Source organism: Colossoma macropomum, unplaced genomic scaffold, assembly GCF_904425465.1.
Source record: "Colossoma macropomum unplaced genomic scaffold, Colossoma_macropomum, whole genome shotgun sequence".
NCBI classification, from domain to species: Eukaryota; Metazoa; Chordata; class Actinopteri; order Characiformes; family Serrasalmidae; genus Colossoma; species Colossoma macropomum.
In genome coordinates, this window is record NW_023494803.1 from 12,595,657 (window position 1) to 12,622,797 (window position 27,141).

At 39.1% G+C, this 27,141-nt stretch overlaps 2 protein-coding genes across 2 annotated transcripts; both read left to right on the forward strand.

Annotated features, from left to right (window-relative positions):
* The first annotated feature begins 854 nt into the window (after positions 1–854).
* Positions 855–12,527, forward strand: LOC118823544 (cathepsin L1-like). Its single transcript, XM_036593232.1, has 9 exons — positions 855–937; positions 2,275–2,375; positions 6,511–6,653; positions 6,776–6,970; positions 7,736–7,927; positions 8,396–8,558; positions 9,391–9,499; positions 11,943–12,044; positions 12,476–12,527. The coding sequence occupies exons 2-8, from the start codon at positions 2,276–2,278 to the stop codon at positions 12,040–12,042; spliced, it is 1,002 nt and encodes a 333-aa protein (XP_036449125.1). The 5' UTR covers positions 855–937; position 2,275; the 3' UTR covers positions 12,043–12,044; positions 12,476–12,527.
* A 4,564-nt stretch (positions 12,528–17,091) lies between these two features.
* LOC118823550 (cathepsin L1-like) lies at positions 17,092–25,323 on the forward strand. Its single transcript, XM_036593242.1, has 9 exons — positions 17,092–17,135; positions 18,125–18,225; positions 19,383–19,525; positions 19,648–19,842; positions 20,232–20,423; positions 20,885–21,047; positions 21,744–21,852; positions 24,706–24,807; positions 25,246–25,323. Exons 2-8 carry the CDS (start codon positions 18,126–18,128, stop codon positions 24,803–24,805), a joined length of 1,002 nt encoding a protein of 333 aa, XP_036449135.1. The 5' UTR covers positions 17,092–17,135; position 18,125; the 3' UTR covers positions 24,806–24,807; positions 25,246–25,323.
* The last annotated feature ends 1,818 nt before the right edge of the window (positions 25,324–27,141 follow it).

Consider the following 27,141-nt stretch of genomic DNA (forward strand, 5'->3'; position numbering starts at 1 on the left):
GTGCACACTCATTATGATCCAGCGGCACAATGTTGTTATGTAGAGTTTATTTCAGTGTATAAGTGAGCCAGACTACCTGATTACTAGTTTGCATAGTTTTAATACGCAAGTCTACTTATGAGGTCTGCTTGTTAAATGGATGTCTCCATTGCACCACCATGTGAGGAAACCAACAGGCTAGTTTAGATCTCTCCTCTTTGATCTCCTTTTCAAGGTGAAATGGAGTTCACTGACCTGTAAACACTAGGCAGCACTATGAAGCTGGACTGTTAGTGTCCACTGGGCAATAAGACCAAACTAGGGTGCTGGGTGCCAGCTTTTACATGCCCTCCAGGGCACTATACAATGTTTGGGTGCAGAGGCACTATACAGTGTAAGGGTTCTAGAGTACTAGATGCTAGGTGCTAGGAAGCTGGGCACTAGGGCCCTCGGGGGTATTTGGCAGTGCTACAGACCCAGACGCCAGCTTGGTGATGCCCTTTGGAGCATTAGGTGGCACGATAGGGCTACTTACTTGCTCACTGGTGTCTTTTGGGCCAGTCAATAAGTAATAATTATTATGGTAATAATTACCTATACAATGTAATAATTATAGAGTTTAAATACTACAAGACTGATGATTCTCTTTTAGAAAAATGAACTGAACAGTGTAGACCTGTTTATTTTTATTTCACAGAAATCATCATGTCTTCTCTGAAGGCCTAAAATGACCTGAGGTTTCTACACTGCAGCTGTAATGCATGAAGTCATATTGTTCTCATCTTTTTTGGTCTCAGATAGTTGAAGTTTGTGGTGAGCGTGTATCTGTCAGTTTCTTTAGCACAGAGATGAGTATCAGAGTGACAGATAACATGAGATAAAGTCAGCATAAAGCCAGTGACAGTGAGGACACCCGCTCACACAGAGAGCTTCAGGACTGAAGAGCAGATAGATACAGGTAAGCGCATTCAGAGATTTACACTGAAGGAAAAATACTAACCTAAAAAACAAAGCAGTGAAAAAATAACTTTTGAGAAACAGAAAAAGGCAGCAGGTAAAGACACAAATAACTAAAGCACTAGGAAATAAACTGCACAAATTGTATGATTATAAATGAAGCATTTGTTAATTATCTTGCTACTGTCTGATATGTGAACTTTATGACAAGTAACTAACTTACTAACTAACTAACTAGCTAAATAAATAAATAAATAAATTTGAGAAGAACATACTTATTTTTGTACACCTTTTAGAGATTCTACACAATCGGATAATTGAAAAAAGAAATAATTCTAAAATGACTTTAGATAACATTAGGAAATTATTAATAATAACAATATTAATAATAATAATAACAACAATAATAATATAAAAGAAAAAAATATATTATGTATCTCCATTTTTGTCATTTTTCAGTTTTTGATGTAATTTGAAAATGCCTGTTGTCCTTTACATTGTGTGTCAATTTCATGATGAAAGGACCAAAAGAAATGACCCAAACTTACTTGGAAAAAAGTCTGTTTCCATTGACTTAAAGGTAAAATATGTTTTTTCCTTCCCCTGTAAAGTTACCATTTTTTCATTATCGTTACATATATATATATATATATATATATATATATATATATATATATATATATATATGATGATGAAAAAACGATATCTTTATATTGAAAAAATATTAATTGTAAGGACTTTCACCTGGATGACAGGAAACATCCGCAGAAAATTCTAGGACACTGCACTATTAAAAAAAGGGCCGGGGTTTTAAGTTAGTCACCAATCTGTCTTTAGATTTTTAGATTTCAATTAAACTTATAAAAGTATGTTAACAGAACAAAAATCTGTATTAATCTGTATCTGTAAGTTTAATTAACTCAAAATTTATGGCAGCCCACACACTAACTCTTTAAAGTTAAAACCTCTTTTTTTCAGTGTAGGCACACACTAACAGCAGTGAAAAATGCTGTTTTTAAGCCGAAAGCTCAACTGAAACTACCTCATCAGGATGCATTCCAGCATCACAACTGAACAGTGTTTATATGATATGGCTTTCTTACTGAATCCTGTACACTTTATCTGATCACTCATTTCACAACATTCCAACATTAATGCAGGACAGAAACTACATGGCATTGTGAGAAAAAAATTAGAGGTTAAAAATATTGGTTCAAAGAGTTTATGTGATCTAAATTTGAAGGATTATTACATTTTTAAACAGTATTTGTTTATTTCCCTTAGGCTGAAATTATTTACAGTGTAGGTAATTATTCTGTTCACTCTTACTCTGTGCAGAATGAGGGTTTTGCTTGCTGTCGCTGCTCTTGTGGGTGTGGCCGGTGCAGCCAGTGTCTCTGTGGAGGATCTGGAGTTCAACGCCTGGAAACAGAAGTTTGGTGAGAAATTTACATCAAATCTGCTTCTGTATAACAAAATCTCCACCTCCATTAACAACTCTCCATTGGACAGAAGTATTAGACTAAAATCACATATATTATTTATAATACTGGGTGAAACTTAGCTGTATATATATGAAAGGATTTCAGCATGTCTGAAAGAAGTTCAGAATGTATCATAAAAAAGCAAACATCATAAAAAAGCAAAAGAAAAAAAGAGTAAAAACACTGATTGTCACAGACAATGAACACTAATTGTAACAGAAAATGAGAAAATGTATCAAAAACAGATGTTTTCCCATTAAGGTCGTTACTAAATTCCACTGCACATTTCCTCTCAACATTTTATTTGTAGTTATTATTGTTACGACCCCCACAAGAAAGCCTAGGGGATAATGGGGTCAGTAACATATGGCTTAAATGTGACGCTTGCAGCACGAACCAGGAAGGAGCAAGACACAAATAGGATAGCTGCTTTTCTTGTTTATTACATGCCAGAGGTAGAGGACAAAGCACACTCAGGCTATGACCCGAGTGAGACCTCCGGTAATATTTACAGAAAAAAAAAAAATGGCAAATATGCTTGCTGTCAAAAAGAGCGGGATTCTTGACCCGGACGGCGCTAAAGGAAAGAAATTAACAAAACAAACAAAACAACAACAACAAAAAAAACCCTAGCTCTTTAATTGAAATCCTCACCTAGTAGACAAAAAAAACCTATCTACTCTAGGCTTCCCTACGGCATAACACAAATACATGAGTTGGCGCCCGCCCCTTTCCTAAGGTATCTATACAATGGGCAGCTACGTGATGTAAAATGTATGAGCGCGCCCATCTAACCTGTCCAGAACCCCAAGAAGGCAAAGCAGCGTATGAGAGAGAGAAAGGGAGAGAGAGAGCAGACAGCCATTAACAGCAAGGCTAGCGTGATTAACAGTGCGAGGCAAAAAAAAAACACAAGCTAAAGTGAACCGAACAAACACACAGACAAAGCTATCGCAGACATACACCAAAACTGCACGAGCAGAAAGAACAGAAAGCTTTTGTGTCTGCGACAGCAACTACAACTAGGAGCACGCCTAAACAGCTTGGAGCACAGGGGTAACGCCAGCCTCCTCACGAGCTTTGCCGGGCTGCTTTTAAAGTTCAAGTCCTTCCTCCAGGGCCGGAACTCTGCATGATGATTTGCCGTCAAGTGGTATACGTCAAGCCCCTAACGACGACCGACACCGCAGCCAACCTGTAGCAGAGATAGGGAGCAACCGAGGGAGGGGACATACAGAACAGAGAGGGAAAAAGAGAGAGAACGAACGGGCGAGCGGGAGAGAGAGAAATATACCGGCCAGACACCCCTTATCCAGGCCGGACACGTAACAATTATATATTCTTAAAGCTAAACAGTCTTTCACTGAAATTCTTCTTTCAAAAAACCAAACAAAAACTATATTTTAAGCAAAAAGGTGAAGCTGAAACAAAACATTCTGTTTGGATCATTGTGTGCCCTTATAAACGCTGTTAGAGCTCTGCAGGCCTCGGCCAAATATCAGCTATATTTTTACACTTACAGCTTCGAGCTCAGGTTGAATTTAAGCTGCTGTATTTGCTTTTAGAAATTAAAATGATTATTATTTTTTTTCCAGTGTATTAGATTAGCCTGAATTTAATACCATGCTATCTTACTCGCCATCTGTCTTTATTTCTATCTACCGTGCTGCACTTTCTCTTTCTCTCTCCCTCTTTCTCTCTCTCTCTCTCTCTCTCTCTCTCTTTCTCTATCTCTCTTTATCTTTTTATTGCGCTGCTTTCTCTCTCCCTCTCTCTTTCTCTCTCTCACTCGCCCTCTCTGTCTCTCCCTCTCTCTTTCTCTCTCACACTCGCCCTCTCTGTCTTTATCTTTCTATCATGTCGTATGCTCTCTCTTTTTCTCTCTCTCTCATTTGCCATCTCTATCTTTATCTCTATCTTTCTATCGTGCTGCACTCTCTCTCTTTGTCCCTCTTTCTCCCCTCAGCTCTCGTTAAAAATATCCCAGGCCAGGCCAGACCCCTGATCTAGACTGTCAAAAACGTCCAGTGTCCAGCTACTTTTAACGTAGATGAGCTGATATGTTATATGTAGTGCTTATTTACCATGGACATTATAATGTGAACTCAGAAGCCAAATCTTTTTTAATCAACATAAAAAAACAGTAATATCTAGATATTCAAACGAACGCCGTCAGGGTTTGAGGAAAGCAAACTTTTCTGACAGATGGTAGAGTTTATTTAGCATGCGATACCATGGAGACTGGGTGGGCGGGGCCTGCTGTAGCATGCCTTTCCATAGACCCCTGAGATTTTGTATCATTTTGTAGTTGGCATTAGGGCCCATATTTGGACACTGGGTCTAAGTTCAATGTTTCTATGGCAAAAATGAATGGAGTTTTCCAAAAATCACCTCTGTTGCACCCCATGCTGCATAAAAATGTTCAGAACCACATGCATTTTGTCTTGTGTAAATATTCCTCCCATATATCACTGGATCCTCTGAATTATGATGTTGTTAAAAAAATGATGCTAATATTGCTACATGCAAGCTAAAGCTACTGCGTATCAGTTTGGCATCACTATGGTGGTCGGATCACTGGTTTGTCAGCCTTTTTCAATGATTACCAGAAGAGTATCAAAAGAGGTTAAAACCACTTGAAAGTCACCAAAGTATGTGATGATAGTATCAAATGTGCACTATATGGACAAAGCATTGGGACACCCCTCCTATTTATTGAGTTCAGGTGTTTCAGCCACACCCATTGCTAACAGATGGATCAAATTAAGCACATAGCCTTGCAGTCTCCATAGACAAACACTAGCAGTAGAATGGGAGCTGAAGAGCTCAGTGACTTTAAACATGGTACTGTCATAGGATGCCGCCTCTGCCACAAGTTAGTGACATTTCTGCCCTGCTAGATCTGCCCCTGTCAACTGTAGGTACTATTATTATGAAATGGAAGCAACATGAGCAACAACAGCTCAGCCAGAATTGCATGTGTGTAGTGGGAACAGTTTGGGGAAGGCCCTTTTCTGTTCCAGCATGACTGAGCCCCAGTGCACAAAGCAAGCTCCATAAAGGCATGGCTGGGTGAGTTTAGTGTGGAAAAACTTGACTGGCCCTCACAGAGCCCTGACCTCAACCCCATCAAACACCTTTGGGATGAACTAGAGCGGAGATTGTGAACCAGACCCTCTCGTCCAGCATCGGTGTCTGACCTCACAAATGCTCTTCTGGGTGAATGGATAAACATTCCCACAGACACATTCCAAAATCTTGTAGAAAGCTTCCCGGAAGAGTGGAAGCTGTTATAGCTGCAAAGGTGTACCAACTCCATATTAATTCCAATGGATTTAGAGTGAGATTCATAAAAGCTCCTGTAGGTGTGATGTGTAGGTGTCCCAATACTTTTGTCCATATTCTGTGGCTCTATCAGGTAACCCAGGCTCTTTGACGCTTTAAAGACCTCATAATTCAGAGGATCCAGTGATAGCTGAGAAAAAAAAAAAATCATTTTTGATTACAAAAGGATGTGACAGAGGCAGTTTTCGAAAAGTTCATTCATTCTTATCATAGAAAACAAACCACGAAATGATGACAGGACTTCAGTGGTCTATTGGCTGAACAGGCTGTAGGCTGAACTTGAGGTGCATTCAAAAGACATGCACACACTAAACGTGGCTTCCCCATGAAATACATTCTTAAAAATGATGGTTCTTCAAGGGTTCTTTAGTAAAGAAAATGGTTCTATACAGAACCATGAACACTCAACAAACCCTTTGCATTATTAAAGGGTTCTTTGCATGATGAAATGGTTCTTCAGATTGATGTGTTGTATATGGTTCTATATAGCACTTTTTTGAAAAAGGTTCTATATAGCACCAAAAGGGTTCTTCTATCATTTCACGCGTGACATAGTAACTATAGAAGAATCCTTTTTGATGCCATATAGAACCTTTTTCAGAAAGTTTCTCTGTAGAACCACCTACAGCACATTCTCCATCAATCTGAAGAACCTGAAACTTTTACTTTTTTACTCGCAGCTTATACCTTTTCGTGATGTGTTCAGGCCCATTTCCTCCTCAGCATAAAAAATGTTTCCTCTCAGGTAAGAGTTATGGTTCAGCTGAAGAAGAGTCTCAGCGTAAGATGATCTGGCTGGACAATCGTAAGTTGGTCCTGGAGCACAACATGCTGGCTGACCAGGGCCTCAATAGCTACAGACTCGGCATTAACCGCTTTGCAGATATGGTGAGATCTTACATACACGGTTCACTGAATCTTTTCTTCAGCTCTGTTTATTATGTGCTGTTCAGTAAACATTCTTGACATCTGGATTGTCACAATCCTCTCACCATCTTCTTCTCCAACAGGACAATCAGGAGTACCAGCAGATGTTTAAGGGCTGCCTGGGATCCTTCAATGAGTCAGAGATTGAGAGTGAAACTACATTCCTTCAACAGGAAGAGGGTGCTGCTTGGCCCAGGAATGTGGACTGGAGGGCTAGGGGCTATGTGACCAGAGTTAAGGACCAAAGTCACTGTGGCTCCTGCTGGGCCTTTAGTGCGGTGAGTTACAGAAGAACATGTAGAAGGAGAACCGGATGGAGGGATTAGTTGAAGTAGCAGTGAGAGGTACGGCCAAAAAAATGTGACAGTGCAAGTAAACCTACCTTTTGAGCTGGCTGTTTGTAGCACGGCATGTGCTACCTCGGGCTCAAGGAGGATGCTGGAGGCAGGGTTCAGTGTTGCAGCAGCCATATTTTGTTTCCCCCTTTACCTCCCCGTCGCCGCCACCAACTTGCAGCTCGGCCGCCTGGGTCCAACGTGATGTGTAGTGAAGTGGCCTTACTGCGTATCAGGGGGCAGGGCGTCGTCCTCCTCCTCCCGCCGTCACTCGCCTGACTGGCATCCCTCGGCGGAGTGCGGGCTTTGCGCTCCGCCCCCTCCACACTTGCGATCCTCTCCCTGCCCTCTTCGCCGAGGTACGTCGCCGCTGGGTGTTTGGGCCCCGCCTTCCTGCTGGCTCTCACGGCCGTCATCGTCAGGGCCCGGGGGGCGGCCGCATGCCACATTGTTGTACTGGGATGTCCCTTCAGTTTTTAATTAGACCCATCTTTAAGAACCAAAGTCAAACTAAAATATTTTTTATTCTGCAGGAAAAGCTAGAACATGAAATGCAGATATTAGTCTCTTACACTGCTTATTAATATTCAGATTGGGTCTTAGATGTCTACAGGATTTAAATCGAGCAGTGGTGTTTAAAATAGCCAGCCAAGAGTGGCTCAGCAGTCTCGAACTGTGGTGTTTGTTTCTGTCATCTCTCTCTCTCAGACGGGGGCACTAGAGGGTCAGATGTTCAAGAAGACAAAGAAGCTGGTACGCTTAAGTGAACAACAGTTGGTGGACTGCTCCGGGAGATATGGAAACTGTGGCTGTCAAGGTGGTTGGCCGCACTGGGCCTTCAAGTACATCAAGTCCAGTGGAGGCCTGGAGACAGCATACACTTATCCATATCAGGCTAGGGTGAGGCTTCAGTAGTTAATAATGCCAAAAGTTTAATTAAAAATAAATAAATTTGTCCGTATACCAAATGTAGTTGATCAGCTAAGATATCTTAATTGTGTGAAATTTGCCTCTTTAGTTTTGCAATAGAGCTACAATGCTAATGGAGTTACGAAGGTATGAAAGCCAACTGTATGCCCATTAGCATGGTGCTAACCAAATAAATTATGTCCATACATTTTTGCCCATTTTTATAACAGTTTAGCAAACAGCTGTGTGATGATTTAGCATGCAGTCTGCGCAGTGCTAATTGGTGGGGTCTTAGTTGTTAGCCTTTCAGCTCCAGTGATTTTTTTGTTTGGTTTGGCACAGTTCATCTACATTTGGGGTGAAGGGAAAATTTTGGAAATTTGATTTTTTGAAAGTATCTTTTTGAACTTTGAACCAGAGAGTTAGCAAACCATCCTGATTGTTTCCATCTCTCCTCAGGAAGGGCGGTGCAAGTTTAGAAATCAAAGAGCTTGGGCTAAGTGCTCCGGCTATAGGAAGGTGCCGCGCACAGAACGCGCTCTGAAGAAAGCTGTGGCCACAATCGGACCTATTTCTGTAGCTATAGATGTCTCCCGACACAGCTTCCAGTTCTACAAGTCAGGTAATCCTCAGAAAACAGTCCTGCATGTACTCTCGACCATATTCTGTCTTTGTTGAGGCACACATGAAGAAATTGACCACTTGCAACATAGTGATTTTCCCAGTCACAAATGTCTCTAAACATTTCTTCCTCTGTCAAGAAAAGGAAGAACACTTCAGAATAAATGTGCTGTGAGAACGGCGGTGGCAAGAAATCGGAATGCTTAGTGTAAGAAATGGTGGAAAGGTATCAGAGAGGAGCGTACAATGCCTGACTCACACTATCCTGATCATCTGGAGCTGTTTTAATTTAATTTCTTTTATTTTAATTCCTGAAAGTGAAAGTGTTTTGGAAGATCAAACTCACAGCTCAGTGTCAAAACTACTAACAGGCAGACTTGCACTGAATATTAAGATCTGTTAACTATTTAGTTAACTTTTCTTAGCTTAGCGGCTGACACCAGTCACCAGATTAAAGAGGACTGTAGAGCGCTCACATTTGGGATTAAAAACATTATGTATCGTACACATGCCATTCTTTATATTGTTTCATTAAAGTTAGCTGACAAACCTCACATTAAAGATGGTGAGTCCTTTTCAGTACCCAATGTAACATTGCTCTCTGACTATTTAGCATTAGCTCATCTGAAGCTTCTGTTGCTAAGACCTCCTTCTTATTAGACACGAAAATCTGCTCCTTTAACATCGCAATGCCTAATATATTTCCCTAAATTAATATAAACAGAATCCCTTTTTGTCACTCAAATGATGTATGTCTGATCTGAATATCAAGCCAGTTTATTTTTGAATGATGAAATGTTTCTCCTCTGGGTGCCTCTAACCTGAATTTGCAGGTGTGTATGATGAGCCAGCCTGCAGCACCACTAAGGTGACTCATGCTGTCCTGGTTGTTGGTTACGGCACTGACAGACGTGGAAAGGACTACTGGCTGGTCAAGAACAGGTAAACTTCACAAAGACAATTCCTGATCACATTACTGTCAGGGACACAATAGGGAAGGGGTCGGCAACATTCGGCTCAGGAGCCCCATGTGGCTCTTTTACTGCCCTGTTGTGGATCCACAGCAGAACTAGGTTTTTAGGTAAAAATAAAATAATCATCTTTTGCAGTAAAATAAAGCTCTGCTGATCGTTCAAACACAGTTTCAACAATAAATAGTCTTAAATGCTGGAGGTAATGTACAACTGCTAATTCACCCTTTAAACCTGAAGGCTGGCAGACTGCTGGTCAACATAGCAATACAGACAACAATCTTGTCTAGCTAGTAGCTAACAAAAAGGCAAAGAAAGAGATTTAAGACGAACATTGATAATTTGAATTGATTATTTTAGATTTCCTGCACTATCATGACAAACAGCAAGATAAAGTAGTGGATAGAAACACTGATTTAACTGTAAACAGAGCTAAATGCTGTATGTGTGTGATAACCTTGTTTTTACTGTAGTCTCTGTGTCTTTGTACAGTGTGTGAGTTCTGTAATATTTCTGTTTAAAAAAGAAAGAAGAACTTTTATATGTAGTAAGAATTTGATAGACTCTGTTTATATTAAGCTAGCTATGCTGGGCAGAAGCCATTGCTAACAACAGCTATCCCAAACTGGATTACCCAGCTAACATCAAGCAGCTTCCTTCATCACCAGTGAATTTTCTACGTTAAAAACTAATGCAGGCAATAAACAGTCAACGAAATAATTCTAACATAATCAGCTAGATTCAAGCAGCTAATATTAGCTGACACATCAGAGACCTTACATAGATGTCTCTTCCCAGATTACAAACAACTAGCTAGTTATGTCAGAAAATGGAAATCAGAATGTCACAGCATTACCTCAATGCTAAGATACAAGTTAGATGGGGGTGACATTTTTGATTGAGCACTGAAAGGTGGATGTTATTTGTAGTATTGCTTCAGAAATTGCCATGAAACTTGCATGAAACTTGAAACTTGAATGATGCTGTTTGGCAGATCACTAACATAGCTAGCCAGCTAGTTTTAAAGTTTGCTACTCATATGAAGCTGGTGTTCCTGATAATGACCTCATTTAGACCCTCTTCTAGCTTAGGCTAGGCTAGTAGGCTACAGGCGTTAATTAGCTAGCCTACCATAAGCTAAAAGAGAGTTTAAATGAGGTCTGTCAAATAGACTCTACATATAAATCAGAAATCACTGGCATGCTGTAAATATGTCACACGTTAGCCAGCTGGTGCCCGCAGCTAATGAAAACCTGCTTCCTTGTTTGGGAATACAGCTACAGTTAGCAATAGCATAGCTAGGTACATCTAAATAACATCTACCAAATTCATGCTACATAGAAAAGTTCTTCTTTCTTTTGAAAACAGAAATAATACAGAAATGGCTGCTGTACAAAGACAGAGAGACTACTTGATGTGAAGCAGCTGCAGGGCTACACCACACATACAGCATTTTAGCTCTGTTTAAAGTTAAATCAGTGCTTCAATCCACTTCCTATTCTCACTATTTGTCATGACGGTGCACAAAAACTAAGATACGTCTGTTGTGGCCCAGTGTGTGAGCATTATAGTACATTACTATAACATTTAGTCATTGCTTCTGCAGTAGTTATATGGAGCAGAAGTTAGTTTTACCCTGCTAACGCTTAAAGTAGCAGGAAGTACTCCTGGTGAAATAGGCCCATTTGTGTTTATAATCACTCCAGCTGGTTTCCTGATACATTTAATCTACCACAAGAAACTGTAAAACATCATAAAGTCATGAAGCTGAAATCAGCTTCTCATTCGCCAGCTTCTTGTTCAAATTTTCTTCTTACATCTTAAATGGTGCCTGAAACAGCAGAATGTAACTGCTGCCTCATCTAAGATGTAACGGGAAAATTCGAACAAGAAGTTGCCAAATGAGAAACGACTTCAGCCTCGCAAAAAGTCGAACGTTGAGAGACATTTTACAAGAGACAACTTTTGTGGAATAGTTTCCTGCTGGAGATACGAGAAAGCAGCTATAGGTGAGCTAAATATTGAAGCAGAGCAAAATATGTCTGCATTTTTGTTTATATTAATGTTATTTGTTTTGTCTATACCAGTATATGAGCACAAACTGCGACACATTTACAGCCAAGATGGTAAAATGGACATAAGAAGTTGTGGCTCCCAAGGTAGTTTGATTTTTGTTGAAAGGACTAAATGGCTCTTCTCAACATTTGGGTTGCGACCCCTGCAGAAGGGGAAAGTAATTTAGGCAGAAGGCAAAGATGAGTATCCAACATTTACTTTGCAGCTGGAGAGTTAACTGGGGTGTTTACAGTGCGTGTATGAAGCATAAATAAATGTGCAGCATCGTCTGGAAGAGTATTGTGCTTTAATAAGAAGGCAAAAATAAATACCCAACACTGACAGTATTTGTTTTGCAGCTGGGGTACTGGGTGGGGTGATAAAGGCTACATCAAGATGTCCAGAAACAAGAGGAACCAGTGTGGTATTGCCTCATATGCTTACTACCCTGTGGTTTAAAGGTATAACTTCATTAAAGTTGTCAGTCCTCATCCACACAGATCTACACTGTTGGGTTCAGCTCCAGCTTCCTGTTTCAGACTCTGTAGAAAATGTAATGCAGATGTAGTGTGCATTACATTTGAATGGCAATTGAAAATCTAATTACTAGTGCTGTTTTTCACATCACTGTAGCTGTGCACAATTACTCTTGTGACCCAAAAATGTTTTATAGTTAGTCACATTCCTTGTAACAGTTTGAATTGTGTATAGAAGGAGTTTTAGTGATTCCAGTTGAATCTGAACTTTGCAGGTCAGTGAATCTCCTGGAGCTGAGATGGGATCTCTAGAATTATAACTGAACTACATCAATGAATATGTTGTATCTCTAGCTATAATACAACATTAAGGAGTAGCATGTGAATTAATTCTGTTAAATGTTGTTTTTCTACAGACTGGAGAGAGACAGAATCTTGAAAACCTCAAGAAGGAAGTTCTGGCCAAAACTTGTATTTTCCTTTTCCTCTGATTACTTTCCTTTCTTTTTTCACTTCTTTTAAAGCAGATTAAGCATTATATCAGCATTATACTGTCTTAAAACACAAATTAATCTGTGTGAAATACTGTTTCTGACTGTTCAAAACAAAATAAACTCTCAGCATTCATAAAATCTATAATGGCTGTAATTCAGTCCAGCTCCTCACACCAGCACACATGTGCACACTCATTATGATCCAGCAGCACAATGTTGTTATGTAGAGTTTACTTCAGTGTATAAGTGAGCCAGACTACCTGATTTCTAGTTTGCACAGTTTTAATACGCAAGTCTACTTATGAGGTCAGCTTGTTAAATGGATGGAGTTCACTGGCCTGTAAGCACTAGGCAAGCCTATGAAGCTGGACTGTTAGTGTCCACTGGGCAATAAGAACAAACTAGGGTGCTGGGTGCCAGCTTTTACATGCCCATCAGAGCACTATGCAATGTTTGGGTGCAGAGGCACTAAGCAGTGTAAGGGTACTAGAGTACTAGGTGGCGCTAGGAAGCTGGGCACTAGGCTTTGGGGGCCCTCGGGGGTATTTGGCAGTGCTACAGAGCTGGATGCCAGCTTGTTGATGCCCTTTGGAGCACTAGGTGGCACTATAGGGCTACTTACTTGCTCACTGGTTTCTTCTAGGCCAATCAACAAGTAATAATTAATATTACTAATCATTATACAGTATAATAATTAATAAAAGAAATATTTTTACCTTAATCTTTTAAATGAGCATGTCTCCTAATTATAGGTATCATAGACATTATTATTGTTATCATTTTATATTATTAAGCTATACTTTTAAAACTATTTAAACTCTCAGGGTGTGGCGAGAGCTCTTTCTGTTTCTGCCACTATGAAAGGATATCAGTATGGTTTTCTCACTTACACCCAAAACACAGTGACTCACCACTTGTCATTGTATTGCCCAAAAGCAGTAACGGGGCAGTTTTCTCACATTAAATGTTGCCTCACAACTCCATGCTGACCACTGACTGAAAATGAAACCAAACTTCAACCCTAACTTGCTCAGCCTTTTTTTTAACTACAGTCAGCAAATATTTATTAATTTCAATTACTCACATTACACAGCTGGGATAGGCTCCAGCATCCCACCGCGACCCAGAAGGATAAGCGGTTTAGAGTATGTATGTATGTATGTACTCTCATTACTCAACAGGCTACAGTTATAATTCATATTTAATATCATAGATCAGCAGAAAACCAAATTCCTCAAGTTTTGACCCTGAATGTAGTCGATCAGCCAAGACATGTTTGGTGTCTGAAGTTTGCTTCTTTAGTTTTAGCACTGGAGTTGCGAGGCTATGATAGCTAATAAGTAAAGGAAGCTTCTAATCCACCAATTAGCATACAAAGCTGCTAACCGCATGTGCAAATCATCACACAGCTGTGCCATTTGTTTTCTGGTTTTCCTACAAAGGTAGGTCATATTTACAAGTGTACTGTTTTTGCTTTCTGTTTGGCATCTCTGTGATATTTTAGAAAATCTCCCCTCTCACTGCCCTCACAAAAAAGTGCCAGGGCCAGTTCCAGCGGACCCCTGATGCATGCAGGGCCTATGAGGACACCAGTCATAGTCCAACCTTAGCATACATTTGGGACATGTTTGATTTTTACTAATTTATCTTCTGGAGACCAAGAATCTTAAGATACCATGGGCAGAGGAGACCCCCCGCTCTTCAATATAGTCTCAAACTCATCCTTTCACAAACAGATTCTAGCCTCTTGCTATTCAGAAGGCACTCTGGGATGAGCATAAACCAGAAAGGGGGGGGTCACCAGGGAAACTACATGTTAGTGAGCCATTTTGGAAGGCCTTCTGTCAGCCCCTGGAGGCCTGAGTGGTTACATGGCCTGCTGTTAGTGTGTGTGTGTATGTGTTTGTATATGTGTGTGTGTGTGCGTGAGGGTGGACAACATGGACAGACTGCTGACTGGCTACAGCTGCTAAAAGAGAACCCTACGCTGACCGCTTGTGATATTTTAAACATCTGGTATTTTTACATAAATTGTTATGGCTGTATTGATTTGAAAAAAAAAAATAAAAACAATAATGCAGTGGGTCCACAAGACCACTGAATAATCCATGCAAGGATTAAGATCAAAAGATGAATAGATGACAATACAAATTTAGCTTTTATTTCCTGATATTTACATCTGGGTGTAACGCAGAACATGGTACCTTGGGTGGCGAATAACACATTTTCTAGGTGAGCTAAAATAAAAGAACAGTTGATCTTAAAGTAAAGTAAAGTAAATAACACTTGGTGGCATATCCCTCACTTGCAGTAATTGCATCAAGCCGGTGAAATGCATACTCAGCTGGGTCAATATCTGGTAGTTGACCTGGTCAATCTAAAACCTGCTGTTTTTTTCCTCTGTTGAAGTTCTTTGTTGTGTTGGCAGTATTCTTTGGGTAACTGTCTTGCTGCATAATGAAGTTCTTCCCAATTAAAATTAGATTACATTCCCTCTGTAAATTAGCAGAGAGATTTTTTCTGTAGGCTTGTGAATTCTTTCTGCTACTACCTTTATAAGAAACATCATCAAGAAAGATTAGTGAGCCCATTCCAAAAGCAGCCATGCAAGCCCAGGCTGTGACACCTCCACCTTACTGAAGAGGGTAGAAAATCTTATTAGAATCATAGGAATGCATGCACCTGGTTAACAGCCTTTCCAAGTGACAGTTTACAAATAGAAAGGGCAGATTTATTTGTTCCGTTGTTGTTTATTTGTTTGTATGGTGTCCCGCAAGGATCTGTTGTGGGACCACTGTTGTTCTCATTATTTATGCTTCCACCAAATGCAGTTATACACAAGCATGGCATCAGCTGTCATTGCTACACTGATAACACTCTCTTCGGTCTAGTGAGCAGCAGACTATCAAATGTAGTCAAATGTTGTCCCTTCCTTAAAAGCCAAACACCTTTTTTATAATCTCACCTTATTTTAGACAAATTTGTCAGCCTGCTTTCCATGCATCATACTTTTAAATGATACTACACTACTTTGCTTTGTGTGACTTTTTGAAAAATGAACACATAAGCATAGTAAATAAATTATATATTCACAGTGTTACAGCCAAGTCTATAAGTATTTAGACAGTGACACACACACACACACACACACACACACACACACACACATTTTCTAAGTCACTTATCATGCATGTCTTTGGACTGTGGAATGAAACCCACACTGACACTGAAAAACATGCAAGCTCCACACAGAAAAAAATTACAGAAATCCAGTTTAGTCTTAAGTAAGTTAAAAGGATGCTCAATTGGGTCAAAATCAGGCGACTGACTCAGCCATCAAAGAATATTCTATTTCTTTGTCTTTAGAAGCTCTTGGCTTATCTTCACAGTAAATTTTTGATTAATATTCATCTGTACCATGAAGCACTGACCTGTCATTTTTGCAGTACTTGACTCAATCTGAGCAGAAAATGTAGCTCTATACACTTCAGAATTCATCCTGCCACATCTATCAGCAGTTACAGCATCAATAAACACTGGTTACACAGTTCAATTGGCAACCATTCATGCTCATGTTATAACAATACCTCCACCATGTTTCACAGATGCTGTGGTATGCTTTGGATCATGAGCCCTTCTTTTTCTTTTCCATACCCTTCTCTTCCCATCATTCTGGTACAAGTTAATTATGGCTTCATCTGTCAAAAGAATCTTGTTCCAGAACTGGGCAGACTTTTTTAGATGTTTTCTAGCAAAGTCTAATCTGGCCTTTCTATTCTTGATTGTTAGCAAGTTAGATTGTGAAGTAAAGCCTCTGTATTTACCTTCATGAAGGAGTCTTTTGATTGTAGACTTTGACAATTGATGACTTGATATTGTGAATGGATTTTTCTTAATAACAGAAAGAAAAATATCATTATCCACTTTAATTGTCTTTCATGGTCTTCCAGGCCTTTTGGTGTTGCTGAGCTCACCAGTTCCTTTTTTATGAATGTACCAATTGTTAATTTGGCCACTGACCACTTGTGATTTGACCACTGCTATTCACTGCTATTTGACCAGTACTTTTCACTAACAGATAAGTTTTGTTTTTATCTCTTAGGATTGCATGATTCCATTGTAAATTAAAGTGTGATTCTGTTGTCACTAGCTAATTATGTCGGTAGTGTAAGGCCTTCAGTCCAGCTCCACAATGAAAGCAATACAACAAATTCACTAACTTAACAGTGAAATACGATTATAACTACAACACTTATAGATTTTAAATACAAGACTGATGATTCTCTTTTAGAAAAATGAACTGAACAGTGTAGACCTGTTTATTTTTATTTCACAGAAATCATCATGTCTTCTCTGAAGGCCTAAAATGACCTAAGGTTTCCACACTGCAGCTGTAATGCATGAAGTCATATTGTCTCAGATAGTTGAAGTTTGTGGTGAGCATGTATCTGTCGGTATCTTTTGCACAGAGATGAGTATCAGAGTGACAGATAACATGAGATAAAGTCAGCATAAAGCCAGTGACAGTGAGGGACTCCCACTCACACAGAGAGCTTCACGACTGAAGAGCAGGTAGATACAGGTAAGCGCATTGAGGATTTACACTGAAGGAAAAATACTAACCTAAAAAACAAAGCAGTAAAATGTCATCATAAAAAATTACTTTTGAGAAACAGAAAAAGGCAGCAGGTAAAGATACAAATAACTAAAGCACTATGACATGAATTGCACAAATTATATGATTATAAATGAAGCATTTGTTAATTATCTTGCTACTGTCTGATATGTGAACTTTATGACAAGTAACTAACTAACTAATTAACTAACTAGCTAAATAAATAGACAAATAAACACACACACACACACACACACACATATATATATATATATATATATATATATATATATATATATATATATATATATACAATGATAATGAAAAATAAAAAAATATATATACATTGTAAGGACTTTGACCTGGATGACAGGAAACATCAACATAAAATTCTAGGACACTGCACTATTAAAAAAAGGGCCTGAGTTTTAAGTTAGTTACCAGTCTGTCTTTAGATTTTTAGATTTTAATGAAACTTCTAAAAGTAGTTAACCGAACAAAAATCTATATTAATCTGTATCTGTATCTGTAAGTTTAATTAACTCAAAATTTATGGCAGTCCACACACTAACTCTTTAAAGTTTCAGTTAAAGTTTCAGTGTAGGCACACTAACAGCGGTGAAAAATTCTGTTTTTAAGCCGAAAGCTCGACTGAAACTGCATTATCAGGATGCATTCCAGCATCACAGCTGAACAGTGTTTATATGATATGGCTTTCTTACTGAATCCTGTACACTTTATCTGATCACTCATTTCACAACATTCCAACATTAATGCAGGACAGAAACTACATGGCATTGTGAGAAAAAATGAGAGGTTAAAAATATTGGTTCAAAGAGTTTATGTGATCTAAATTTGAAGGATTATTACATTTTTAAACAGTATTTGTTTATTTCCCTTAGGCTGAAATTATTTACAATGTAGGTAATTATTCTGTTCATTCTTACTCTGTGCAGAATGAGGGTTTTGCTTGCTGTCGCTGCTCTTGTGGTTGTGGCTGGTGCAGCCAGTGTCTCTGTGGAGGATCTGGAGTTCAACACCTGGAAACAAAAGTTTGGTGAGAAATCTGCATCAAATCTGCTTCTGTATAACAAAATCTCCATTGGACAGACATATTAAACTAAAATCACATTTATTATTTATAATACTTAGCTGTATATATCTGAAGTAATTTAATTTTAAATTCTATTTATTCGAGCAGTAAGTGTTTATTTGTTTATTTGTTTGGTGTTTATTTGTTTGCTTTGTTTGTACAGAATCACAAACACCCAAAAACCCTTTCCATGATTAAAGGGTTCTCTGCATGGTGAAATGGTTCTTCAGATTGATGGAGAATGTGTTGTATATGGTTCTATATAACACCAGAAAGGGTTCTGCTATTGTGATGATGTCAAGCTTGTAACAAAGAACACTTTTTAATGCTATATAGAACATGCAGGAATCCAAACAATCCTTTCAGCAAGGCGGAAAATAAGTTACAAAGAGCCAGCAAAATATCAAACGCTGGTCAAAACAACCACTAACCACATGGGCATGAAAGACCAGCAGTTCCGTCCATTTCAGAGGAGGTTTTAGGATTTTTGTCCCTCCAGAATCTTTTGTAAATTCACCTGGAAAATGCTACTTTTTAACGTGAGGTTCTATAAAAAGAACATGTTCAGCATGTCTCATAAACAAAGTAATAAAAAAGCAAAAGAAAAGAAGAGTAAAAACACTGATTGTCACAGACAATGAACACTAATTGTAACAGAAAATGAGAAAATGTATCAAAAACAGATGTTTTCCCACTAAGGTCGTTACTAAATTCCTCTGCACATTTCCTCTCAACATTTTATTTGTAGTTTTTATATATTCTAAACAGTCTTTCACTGAAACTCTTCTTTCATAAAACCAAACAAAAACCTATATTCTAAGCAAAAAATTATATATTATAAATATTTTTTTCACTTACAGCATTGAGCTCAGGTTGGATTTAAGCTACAGTATTTGCTTTTATAAATTAAAATGATTATTAATTTTATCCAGTTTTTATCTTTATCTTTTTATTGCGCCGCTCTGTTTTTTTTCAAAAAGGTTCTATATAGAACCATCTACAGCACATTCTCCATCAATCTGAAGAACCTGAAACTTTTACTTTTTTTACTCGCAGCTTATACTTTTTCGTGATGTGTTCAGGTCCATTTCTTCCTCAGCATAAAAAATGTTTCCTCTCAGGTAAGAGTTATGGTTCAGTTGAAGAAGAGTCTCAGCGTAAGATGGTCTGGCTAGACAATCGTAAGCTAATCCTGGAGCACAACATGCTGGCTGACCAGGGCCTCAAAAGTTACAGACTCGGCATGAACCGCTTTGCAGATATGGTGAGATCTTACATACACGGTTCACTGAATGTTTTCTTCAGCTCTGTTTATTATGTGCTGTTCAGTAAACATTCTTGACATCTGGATTGTCACAATCCTCTCACCATCTTCTTCTCCAACAGGACAATCAGGAGTACCAGCAGATGTTTAAAGGCTGCCTGGGATCCTTCAATGAGTCTGAGATCGAGAGTGAAAGTACATTCCTTCAACAGGAAGAGGGTGCTGCTTGGCCCAGGAATGTGGACTGGAGGGCTAGGGGCTATGTGACCAGAGTTAAGGACCAAAGTCACTGTGGCTCCTGCTGGGCCTTCAGTGCGGTGAGTAACAGAAGAACAGGTAGAGGGAGAACCGGATGGAGGGATTAGTTGAAGTAGCAGTGAGAGGTACGGCCAAAAATGTGTGACAGTGCAAGTAAACCTACCTTTTGGTAGTTATACTGGGATGTCCCTTCAGTTTTTAATTAGATCCATCTTTAAGAACCAAAGTCAATCTGAAATATTTTTTATTCTGCAGGAAAAGCTAGAACATGAAATTCAGATATTAGTCTCTTACACTGCTTATTAATATTCAGATTGGGTCTTCTAGAAAGATTTGGTCATAGATGCCTACAGGATTGAAACAGCCCAGTGGTGTTCAAAATAGCCAGCCAAGAGTGGCTCAGCAGTCTCAAACTGTGGTGTTTGTTTCTGCCATGTCTTTCTCTCAGACGGGAGCACTAGAGGGTCAGATGTTCAAGAAGACAAGGAGGCTGGTACGCTTAAGTGAACAACAGCTGGTGGACTGCTCCGGGAGATATGGAAACCGTGGCTGTCAAGGTGGTTGGCCGCACTGGGCCTTCAAGTACATCATGTACAGTGGAGGCTTGGAGACAGTGTACACCTATCCATATCGGGCCAAGGTGAGGCTACAGTGTTTAATAATGCCAAAAGTTAAAAATAGATACATTTGTCCTTACACCAAATGTAGCTAAGATATCTTAATTGCCTAAAGTTTGCTTCTTTAGTTTTGCAATAAAGCTACAAAACTAATGGAGTTATTAAGGAATGAAAGCCAACTTCATGTCCATTAGCATGGTGCTAACCACATAAATTATGTCCATAAATTTTGCCCATTTTTATAACAGTTTAGCAAACAGCTGTGTGATGATTTGGCATGCACTTTGCGCAGTGCTAATTGGTGGGGGTCTTAGTTGTTATATCGCCAGTAATTTTTTATTTTTTTTGTTTTGGCACAGTTCATCTACATTTGGGGTGAAGTGAAAAATTTGGAAATTTGATTTCTTAAAAGTATCAAAGTATCTTTCTGAACTTTGAACCAGAGAGTTAGCAATCCATCCTGATTGTTTCCATCTCTCCTCAGGAAGGGTACTGCAAGTTTAAAAAATGGAGAGCTTGGGCTAAGTGCTCTGGCTATAGAAGGGTGTGTCACACAGAACGTGCTCTGAGGAACGCTGTGGCCACAGTCGGACCTATTTCTGTAGCTATAGATGTTTCCCGACACAGCTTCCAGTTCTACAAGTCAGGTAGTCCCGTGTGTACTCTCGACCATATTCTGTCTTTGTTGAGGCACATATGAAGAAATTGACCACTTGTAAGATAGTGATTGTCTCTAAACATTTCTTCCTCTGTCAAGAAAAGGAAGAACACTTCAGATTAAATGCTGTGAGAATGGTGGTGGCAAAAAATCAGAATGCTTAGTGTAAGAAATGGTGGAAAGGTGTCAGAGAGGAGAATACAATGCCTGGCTAACGCTATCCTGATCATCTGGAGCTGTTTTTATTTCATTTCATTTCTTTTAATTCCTGAAAGTGAAAATGTTTTTGAAGATCAAACTCACAGCTCACAAACTACTAACAGGCAGACTTACACTGAATATTAAGATCTGTTAACTAATTAGTTAACTTTTCTTAGCTTAGCGCCTGACAGTTACCAGATTAAAGAGGACTGTAGAGCGCTCACATTTGGGATTAAAAACATTATGTATCAAGATAAATATTAATGCACTCGTACACATGCTATTCTTTATATTGTTTTGTTAAAGTTTGCTGACAAACCTCACATTAAAGACTCCTTCTCAATTTCCCTAAATTAATATAAACATGGTTTCCAGAATCCATTTTTGTCACTCAAATGATGTGTGTCTGATCTGAATATCAAGCCAGTTTATTTTTGAATAATAAAATGTTTCTCCTCTGTGTGCCTCTAATCTGAATTTGCAGGTGTGTATGATGATCCATACTGCAGCAGCACTAAGGTGAATCACGCTGTCCTGCTTGTTGGTTACGGCACTACTAGACGTGGAAAGGGCTACTGGCTGGTCAAGAACAGGTAAACATCACAAAGACAATTCCTGATCACATTACTGTCAGGGACACAGTAGCGAAGGGGTTGGCAACATTCGGCTCAGGAGCCACATGTTCACATGCTCTTTTACTGCCCTTTTGCGGCTCCACAGCAGTCTTAAATGCTGGAGGTAATGTACAACTGCTAATTCACCCTTTAACCCTGAAGGCTGTCAGACTGTTAGTCACCTTAGCAACACAGACAACATCTTGTCTATCTAGTAGCTAATGAAAAGGCAAAGAGAGAGATTTAAGACTAACGATAATTTGAAGACAAATGGACTTTTTACAAAGAGCCACGATTACTTCCAGTTTAAGCATTGACTCAGTTCCGCTCCATGTAACTACTGCAGAAGCAATCACAAAATGTTATTGTAGTGTTCTCCAATGCTCAAACACTGAGCTACATCAGAGATAATTTAGATTTCCTGCACTGTCGTGACAAACAGCGAGATTAAGAAGTGGATAGAAGCACTGATTTAACTGTAAACAGAACTAAAATGCTGTATGTGTGTGATAGCCTTGTTTTTACTGCAGTCTCTGTATCTTTGTACAATGTGCCAATGATTTCTGTAATATTTCTGTTTAAAAAAGAAAGAAAAACTTTTATATGTAGTATGAATTTGATAGGCGGCACGGTGGCGCAGTGGGTAGCGCTGTCGCCTCACAGCAAGAAGGGCCTGGGTTTGATTCCCGGCCGGGTGACCAGGGTCGTTTCTGTGTGGAGTTTGCATGTTCTCCCCGTGTCTGCGTGGGTTTCCTCTGGGTACTCCGGTTTCCTCCCACAGTCCAAAAACATGCAGTTAGGCCAATTGGACGTGATAAATTGCTCCTAGGTGTGAGTGCGTGAATGTGTATGTCTGTCTGTCTGCCCTGCGATGGACTGGCGACCTGTCCAGGGTGTATCCTGCCTTCCGCCCAATGACAGCTGGGATAGGCTCCAGCACCCCACCGCGACCCAGAAGGATAAGCGGTTTAGATGATGGATGGATGGATGGATGGATGAATTTGATAGACTCTGTTTTTATTTAGCTAGCTATGCTGGCCCGAAGCTATTGCTAACAACAGCTATCCCAAACTGGATTACCCAGCTGACATCAAGCAGCTTCCTGCATCACCAGTGAATTTTCTACTCAACTTTAAAAAGCTGTTGCAGGAAATAAACCATCAACGAAATAATTCTTACATAATCAGCTTGATTCAAGCAGCTAATGTTGGCTGACACATTATGTCAGAGACCTTACATGGATGGCTCTTCCCAGATTACAAATAACTAGCTGGCTATGTCAGAAAATGGAAATCAGAATGTCACAGCATAACTGCTATGCTAAGATACAAGTTAGCTATGAGTCGCATTTTTGATTGAGCACTGAAAGGTGGATGTTATCCGAAATATTGCTTCAGAAATTGCCATGAAAAAAATGATGCTGTTTGGCAGATCGCTAACATAGCTAGCCAGCTAGGTTTAAAGTTTGCTACTCATAGAAGCATTTAGACTCTCTCTTCCTCTCTTCTAGCTTAGGCTAGGCTAGCAGACTACAGGCGTTAATTAGCTAGCCTACCATAAGCTAAAAGAGAGGTTAAATGAGGTCTGTCAAATAGACTTTAAATATAAATCAGAAATCGCTGGCATGCTGTAAATATGTCACACGTTAGTGAAACACGTTAATGAAAACTAGCTTCCTTGTTTAGGAATACAGCTACAGTTAGCAATGGCTTCTAGCATAGCTATGTACATTTAAACAAAGTCTACTAAATTCATGCTACATAGAAAAGTTCTTCTTTCTTTTGAAAACAGAAATAATGCAGAAATGGCTGTTGTACAAAGACAGAGAGACTACTTGATGTGAGGCAGTTGCAGGGCGACACCACACATACAGCATTTTAGCTCTATTTAAAGTTAAATCAGTGCTTCCATCCACTTTCTATTCTCACTATTTGTCATGACGGTGCACGAAAACTAAGATATGTCTGTTGTAGCCCAGTGTGTGAGCATTATAGTACATTACTATAACATTTAGTCATCGCTTCTGCAGTAGTTATATGGAGCAGAAGTTAGTTTTACCCTGCTAGCACTTAAAGTAGTTGGAAGTAATCACAACTCCTTGTGAAATAGGATGTGTTTATAATTGCTCCAGCTGGTTTCCTGATTTAATCTGCCACATGAAACTGTCAAATATCATAAAGTCATGAAGCTAATGTCTCATTCGCCAGCTTCTTGTTCAAATTTTCTTCTTACATCTTAAATGGTGCTTGACACAGCAGAATGTAACTGCTGCATCATTTAAGGTGTAACGGGAAAATTCGAACAAGAAGTTGGCAAATGAGAAACGACTTCAGCCTCGCAAATAGTCGAACGTTGAGAGACATTTTACAAGAGACAACTTTTGTGGAACAGTTTCCTGCTGGAGATGCGAGAAAGCAGCTATAGCTGAGCTAAATATCAAAGCAGAGCAAAGTATGTCTGCATTTTTGTTTATATTAATGTTATTCTTTTTAGTCTATACTAGTACCTTAGCTCATACTGACACATATTTACAGCCAAGATGGTAAAATGGACATAAAATGTTGTGGCTCCCAAGGTGGTTTGATTTTTGTTTAAAGGACTAAATGGCTCTTCTTCACATTTGGGTTGCGACCCCCTGCAGAAGGGGAAAGTAATTTAGTCAGAAGACAAAGATGAATATCCAACATTTACTTTGCAGCTGGATAGTTAACTGGGGTGTTTACAGTGCATGTATGAAGCATAAATTAATGTGCAACATAGTCTGGAAGAGTATTGTGCTTTAATAAGAAGGCAAAAATAAATACCCAACACTGACAGTAATTTGTTTTGCAGCTGGGGTACTTGGTGGGGTAATAGAGGCTACATCAAGATGTCCAGGAACAAGAGGAACCAGTGTGGTATTGCCACATATGCTTACTACCCTGTGGTTTAAAGGTATAACGTCATTAAAGTTGTCAGTCCTCATCCACACAGATCTACACTGTTGGGTTCAGCTCCAGCTTCCTGTTTCAGACGCTGAAGAAAATGTAATGTAGATGTAGTGTGCCAGAAATTAAGAGTTTGAATGTCCATTGAAAATATAGTTAGTAGTGCTGTTTTTCACATCACTGTAGCTGTGCACAATTACTCTTGCGACTCAAAAATGTTTTATAGTTAGTCACATTCCTTGTAACAGTTTGAACTGTGTATAGAAGAAGTTTTAGTGATTCCAGTTGAATCTGAACTTTGCATGTCAGTGAATCTCCTGGAGCTGAGATGGGATCTCTAGAATTAGAACTGAACTACATCAATGAATATGTTGTATCTCTAGCTATAATACAACATTAAGGAGTAGCATGTGAATTAATTCTGTTAAATGTTGTTTTTCTACAGACTGGAGAGAGAGAGAATCTTGAAAACCTCAAGAAGGAAGTTCTGGCCAAAAAAACATTTTCCTTTTCCCCTGATTACTTTCCTTTCTTTTTTCCACTTCTTTTAAAGCAGATTAAGCATTAGATAAGCATTATACTGTCTTAGAACACAAATTAATCTCAGTGTGAAATACTGTTTCTGACTGTTCAAAACAAAATAAACTCTCAGCATTCATAAAATCTATAATGGCTGTAATTCATTCCAGCTCCTTACACCAGCACACGTGCACACTCATTATGATCCAGCGGCACAATGTTGTTATGTAGAGTTTATTTCAGTGTAGTTTGCATAGTTTCAATATGCAAGTCTACTTATTAGGTCTGTTTGTACAGTTTTCCTGTAAACTAAAGCAATTAAAATTTTTATACAGCAATTAATAAAGACCCACAGCACTCAAAATCATGCTTTTTATTACTAAACTCATCTTAGATCGACTTTCTCAGTATTTAACTTTTTTTAAATAGTGGTTTGCAAAAAAAAACAAAAATGTGAACAGCAAACAAAACAATATTGTAAACAATTAAAATGCTGGACAACACATGAAGAGAAGACATGAATAAGAAGTCAGTATAGACTTGAAAGATGTTTAAATGTAATGGGTGTGACCACTAGCAGATTTTGTTTCTGCATTCTGACACATTCACTGCATGTGTCTCTGCTCACTGCATGCGGTTATGTAAAGTTTATTTAAGTGTATAAGTGATAAGGACAAGCTGATTTCTAGTTTGCTTAGTGTTAATATGCAAGTCTACTTATTAGGTCTGTTTGTTAGGAAACAAACAGGCTGGCGTAGATCTATCCTCTTTGAATCTGAATTGACCGTTAGTGTCCACTGGGCAATAAGACCAAACTAAGCTGCTGGGTGCCAGCTTTTACACGCCCTCCAGGGCACTATACAATGTTTGTGTGCCGAGGCACTAAGCAATATAAGGGTACTAGAGTATTAGGTGGTGCTGGGAATCTGAGCACTAGGCTTTTGGGGCCCTCTGGGGTATTTGGCAGTGCTACAGAGCCAGATGCCAGCTTGGTGATGCCCTTAGGAGTACTGGACTACTCAGCCTTTATTTAACTACAGTCAACAAATACTTATTAATTTCAGCTACTCTCATAGGGCACAACAGGCTTACAGTTATAATTCGTATTTAATGTCATAGATCAACAGAAAAGTCAAGTTGTGACCCTGAATGTAGTCGATCAGTCAAGACATGTTTGGCGTCTGAGGTTTGCTTCTTTAGTTTTAGCAATGGAGTTACAAGCCTTTGGTAACTAAATAGTACAGGAATCTTATAATCCACCAATTAGCATAAGAAACTGCTAACCGCATGTGCAAATCATCACACACCTGTGCCATTTTTTTTTTCTGGTTTTCCTTCAAAGGCAGGTCATTTTTAAAAGTTTATTGTTTTACTTTCTGTGCTTAGCACCTTTGTGATATTTCAGAAAATCTCCTCTCTCACTGCCCTCACAAAAAAATGCCAGGGCCAGTACCAGTGGACCCCTACTGCATGGGGGTGGGGGGGCACCTGGGAAAATACATGATAGTGAGCCATTTTAGAAGGCCTTCTGTCAGCCCCTGGAGGCCTTATTCAGCTTTTTGTCATGTTTCCCCCTTCATTTAAAAGACAAACTGACAGAGCGAACCAGGAGTGAACCCTGCCCTGCCTAGCATCAATTTTGGAATCCATGCTATTTTTGAGGAGATTAGATATAAGATAATCCACTTGCCAAAAAGTTTTCAAAATCGTAGCTCAAAAAATGATGCAGAGAAAAATGGACTTGCCTACAACACTGCAGCTTATAGTTTGTGGTAAATGTCTGATTTTCTGCTCTGAAATGAATTATGATGTCCCACAAAGC